The sequence below is a fragment of the Pelmatolapia mariae genome, linkage group LG13 (assembly GCF_036321145.2).
Source record: "Pelmatolapia mariae isolate MD_Pm_ZW linkage group LG13, Pm_UMD_F_2, whole genome shotgun sequence".
Lineage (NCBI taxonomy): Eukaryota > Metazoa > Chordata > Actinopteri > Cichliformes > Cichlidae > Pelmatolapia > Pelmatolapia mariae.
The window spans coordinates 21,224,219-21,228,947 of NC_086238.1; the positions used below are offsets into that span (position 1 = coordinate 21,224,219).

General features: G+C 46.1%; 1 protein-coding gene across 2 annotated transcripts; it reads left to right on the forward strand.

Annotated features, from left to right (window-relative positions):
* Nucleotides 1-626: 626 nt before the first annotated feature.
* zfp36l2 (zinc finger protein 36, C3H type-like 2) lies at nt 627-4,375 on the forward strand. Of its 2 annotated transcripts, none has more exons than XM_063491678.1 (2): nt 627-960; nt 1,155-4,375. In XM_063491678.1, the coding sequence occupies exons 1-2, from the start codon at nt 871-873 to the stop codon at nt 2,364-2,366; spliced, it is 1,302 nt and encodes a 433-aa protein (XP_063347748.1). In that variant the 5' UTR covers nt 627-870; the 3' UTR covers nt 2,367-4,375. The 2 variants fall into 2 exon arrangements, with proteins under 2 accessions (XP_063347748.1, XP_063347749.1); XM_063491679.1 differs by having other exon boundaries at nt 1,158-4,375.
* The last annotated feature ends 354 nt before the right edge of the window (nt 4,376-4,729 follow it).

Below are 4,729 nucleotides of genomic sequence, written 5' to 3' on the forward strand. Positions count from 1 at the left end.
AGATTAAAGTGGGTCATGCTGGCATTTAGAACCTGTGTGTGTGTGTAGAGTGGATACTGTGGATTATGCAACCAGTGGAGTCTAAAAATTGTGCTGCACTCTGACTGGTCTTTTCTGCGCTCATACTTGTGGTCTCACCCCATCCACAGGCAGAGAAGCAGGGAGAGGCTGAATTTCCTTCCATTACAAATACATGTGTCAGCTTCTAAGTGCACAAGAAAAGAAGACTGTCGGTTCAAATCCCAGGACTTGAGGAACCTTAAAACCTCCCTCTATTTACAACACCAAGCTTCGCTAATGCGCTGCAGGCTGGCACGCATTCATAGTAGAGTACCACATTCTTTCTCAACGAGCCCAAAAAGCAAAACCAACTTCCACAAAATTGTGTGATTTAAAAAAAAATTTAAATAAAAAAAAATAAAAAAAGTTTCGGGGGCGTGAGAGGGTGGTGGTTGTGGGGGGTTGGGCTGGAGTTGTATTTCATTTTCAAGGCGTGGTGTTAAAGAATAGACGGCCAACCGGTGAATGGAAGTTTTTTTTTTTCCTCGGGGAGGAGGCGGCTCCTCGAAAAAAGTTTGCACCGACTTGAGCTCGCCCCTCCCCGGCCACGCAACATTTATACGAAGGCTTAGAGCTCCCAGCAAAGCACTCTGGCTCAGCGCTTCTTAAGGGGAGGAAATAAAACCACCTACAACTCAACAACACAAACTTAACCCCCCTCTTTCCCTCCCTCCTGTTTCTTCCACGGACTTAAACCTGCACATAAGCTTTTTAAGCAACTTTTCAAAAGTTTTATTTTTTTCCACAACCAAAAACCAGTCGTGGCACAAACTACCGCTCGTCGCATTCAAGGATCCTGCTCGGTCCTCCATGAAAGAGGCAGTGCGGCAGCAAGTTTGGGGAAAAGAGATGTCAGCGACCGTCTTGTCAGCTTTCTACGACATGGACATGCTTTATAAGGTAAAGTTTGACGCTTTAAGAGTCTTGTTCTGAGTGAGTTTTGTGCCTGAAGTGGCGTACTAACTTGAGCACAGTTTGCATGTGTTCGACTGCAACAAGTTGTAAATACTGCAGGCGCAGTCTTTACGCCATGTGCTCAAAACAGTAACGCAGTTAACTGTCCGAGACGCTAACTTGGTGTCATTTCTTCCCAGCAGCAAGATAAAAGCATGAACATGAACGCCCTCCACATCAACAGCATGCTGGACAAGAAGGCGGTGGGAGCTCCGGTTGGCGCTCCCGGCTCCGGCGGCGCCTTCACGCCGGGATTTTACCGCAGAAACTCGACCAGCAACGTGGAGGCGATGAACAACGGCAACAAGTTCTCCATGGGCACCTACGGCAGCCTCAAGGAGAACACGCCGAGCAGCAACAGCAGCGCCACGGCCCTCATTAACAAGGAGAACAAGTTTCGCGACCGCGCTTACAGCGAGAACGGAGAGCGCGGCGTGCTGCAGCAGAAGCCCGGCTCACAGATCAACTCCACCCGCTACAAGACCGAGCTGTGTCGGCCCTTCGAGGAGAACGGCTCCTGCAAGTACGGCGAAAAATGTCAGTTCGCTCACGGCTACCACGAGCTGAGGAGCTTGTCCCGCCACCCCAAATACAAAACTGAGCCGTGCCGCACCTTCCACACCATCGGCTTCTGCCCGTACGGTCCCCGCTGTCACTTTATCCACAACGCCGACGAGCGCCGGCCCGCTCCGCCCGCCAACGCTAACGTGCAGACGGTGGAGCCCAGATCGGCTCGCGAGCTCTGCGGCTACGGCCAGAGAGAGGTCCTGCCGCCGCAACAGCAGCTCGGCTACACCCAGAGGGACAGACCAAAGCTTCACCACAGTCTCAGCTTCTCCGGCTTCTCCACCCACCACGGACTGGAGTCTCCCTTGCTCGACAGCCCGACGTCCCGGACCCCTCCGCCTCCCACCTCAGCCTCCTCCTGCACCTCCGCCCACAGCTACTACAACGACGACGTTCTGTCCCCGAACTCCGTGCCGTGCATCAACAGTGCCTTCTCTTTCCCCGGACAGGACCTAAAAGCCTTACTGGCCCCGCTGACTGTGCACACCAGCAGCAGCTACGCCAACAACCACTCCGCCGGTGCCTACTACGGGAACGTGCAGAGCAGCGTGTGCCCGCCTTCCCCTCCGACCTACAACATGAGCCACTTGCAGGCGCTGCGCCGCCTCAACGAGTCGCCGGTGTTCGATCCTCCTCCCAGCCCGCCAGACTCGCTCTCTGACCGGGAGAGCTATGCGAGCGGGTCCCTCAGCTCTTCCGGGAGCCTCAGCGGCTCCGAGTCCCCGAGTCTGGATGCTGGAAGACGTTTGCCAATCTTCAGCAGGCTGTCGATTTCAGATGACTAATCACACTTTTCTTTTTTCTTTATTTTTTTTTTTCATATGGATTATGATGGACGAGTCAGGGGAGGTGGGTTGTCAGTGAGTGAGAGACTGTCCTTCAAAGCAGAGGATCCCAGGATCCCACCCCACTGCCCTCATTTCAGCAGTATCCATCCCTGCTGAAGTGCCTTCGTGCAAGACTTTTAAAATCTCTACCAGCTCTAAGGGTGCTGACCCTGCTCCGACCTCGCTGGAGGGGGGCAAGAGGAGAGTCTCACCCGCAGAGATCAATAAAGCTTCAGTTTAAAGTGTCCTTGACCTGGCATTAGTCTAGTATTTTTTTCTTTATATGTAATATAGCTGTATTAAAACTTAGATAGCAAACAGAAGGCATTCCATCAGTGCCTTGCCCAAGGGCTCATGGCAGCCCCCTTCTCCCTTATTGTTGCTCTATCAGGCAAGCCACACTTTTCCTGGGATTAGGTGTGTGTGTGCGCGTGCGTGTGTGTGTGTGTGTGTGTGTAACATGACTTGACAAGAAGAAGAGACTGTAAGCGGTTTCAGATTTCCTCCCATCCTGCCAAGAAAATGCCTTGACTTAAAGTAACATTATTTTTTTTTTTCATCCTCTTCTTCTTTCCTCTGAAAGCTTCAACTTCCATTCCAGATCTGTCTCTCACCCAGCGCCACCCAGTGGTTCGTTTGGTTAGTGTAGTTTGTTGCTTGGTTAAAAAGCACTCTTGAGTTGGGCTTGTTTGGGGAAATCACTGCTGATGGTTGAATATATATTTTTTTAGCTGTTTCTTTTTTTTCTCTTCTTTTTTGAGTGATTTACATAGCGGTGCATAACTGGCTATGGACTATTTAACTTATTTATTATCTTGTGAAAAAAAAAGTATAGGCTACATTGGTAATTTGTGTCCATACTGTATTTATCAAGTATGATGAAGCAATAGATCTATATTCTTTTATGTTTAAATTATGATCGCCATTATTAATCTGCATAAAGTGGAGTGTATGTTCTTTTCACAGTAATATATATATTGTTTTTTTTCTCCTTTTTTTGTAACTTCACTTGGTTATTTTTATTGTAAATGAGTAAAAAAAAATCTTAATTTAAGAGAACGTATGTGATATTTATTTCATTAATTTTGTTTCCTTGTTTACGTTTATTAAAAAAAGTTTGCGTGATTGCTGTTTGCTCCTGAGGTTGTGTGTCAGAGCTGTAGAAGGCTTTCTTTTTTTTATTTCTTTTTTGAGGATCCTTATTTAGATGTGTCTGTAGAATGTATAAACAATGGTTTGTCATAGACCGTCCAAACCTTCGTTCCTCTTTTCGTTGATCTAGATCAGACTTCAGTGACAAAGAACCCGAGTCAATAAATTAACCAAAAAGTATTTTTTTTTTTTCCTTTTTCATTTTCTGTTTGCACGAGGTCACACTGTGATTCCAGCCACGTGCTAAAGAATGTAGCAATCCCTTGTGCCCCAGTATTATTGTGTAGTGCCTATGGGGTTCATAATCTTGACATGCCTTAAAATTAACCAAATAAAGTATTTTTCCTACATTGCATCTTTTTATAAATCCAGATTGAACTGAATGTAGTGTTGGATTTTTGTTTTTTCTAGAGGTTGTTACCACTCCAGACACTCTGACAGGAAAAAAAAGAAAGGAAAAACACAACTGTAAACTTTCTCAAAGTCCCCATTCCTCTTTTTTGTTTTTTTTAATATTGAAATCTAGTGTTGAGTTTGCTGGAGAGGGAAGTTGGATGGACACATTTGGTTTGTACATAGTAGGTACAGGGGGATGCGCACTATGTACTTTTGACTACTTTATCAGAAGTAAAGCTTTTTGAATGTAACACAGAAAAAAAAAAATGGAGAAAAAAAAGACGGACAAAAAGACAACCGAGAGTTGTGTTCTTTTTTTTGGGGGGGGGGGTCAGTTCACTACAAATTGAGTGTGAGACTGTTAACTTTGTACTGTACATTTTTTTTGTAGTTCTCCCAATAAAAAACAAACAAAAACAGTTTTTGAAAAAGTTTCAGACTCTGACTTCTTGTAGATGTATGATGATGTCACACACGGTCAAAGCTTTGACCAGCTAGTTTTACCCAAGTGCTGCTGAGATGCCCCCCCCCCCCCCTCCGGATGTGTATATGCTCTCTGCAACGGTTGTGAAAGTTCACTGCGAACATGGAAAAGGGGTACAGAACAAACTGGAGATGGTGTTGCGTAATGAATTTTCAAAATGAAAAACTTAAGAGGCACTGGGCCGTGGGAGGATACGATTTCAATCTTTATTATGTCGATATAAGTGATATAGACTGGCACTCTCAACCCTCAGACTGCAGAAGAAGTGCCACACAAAGTTAAAGCACAA

Bases quoted from the DNA above. Each gene is read 5' to 3' on its own strand.
- zfp36l2 (XM_063491678.1), top strand. From the start codon at position 871: ATGAAAGAGGCAGTGCGGCAGCAAGTTTGGGGAAAAGAGATGTCAGCG. The intron at 961-1,154 runs GTAAAGTTTGAC...ATTTCTTCCCAG, and splicing joins ACATGGACATGCTTTATAAG to CAGCAAGATAAAAGCATGAA.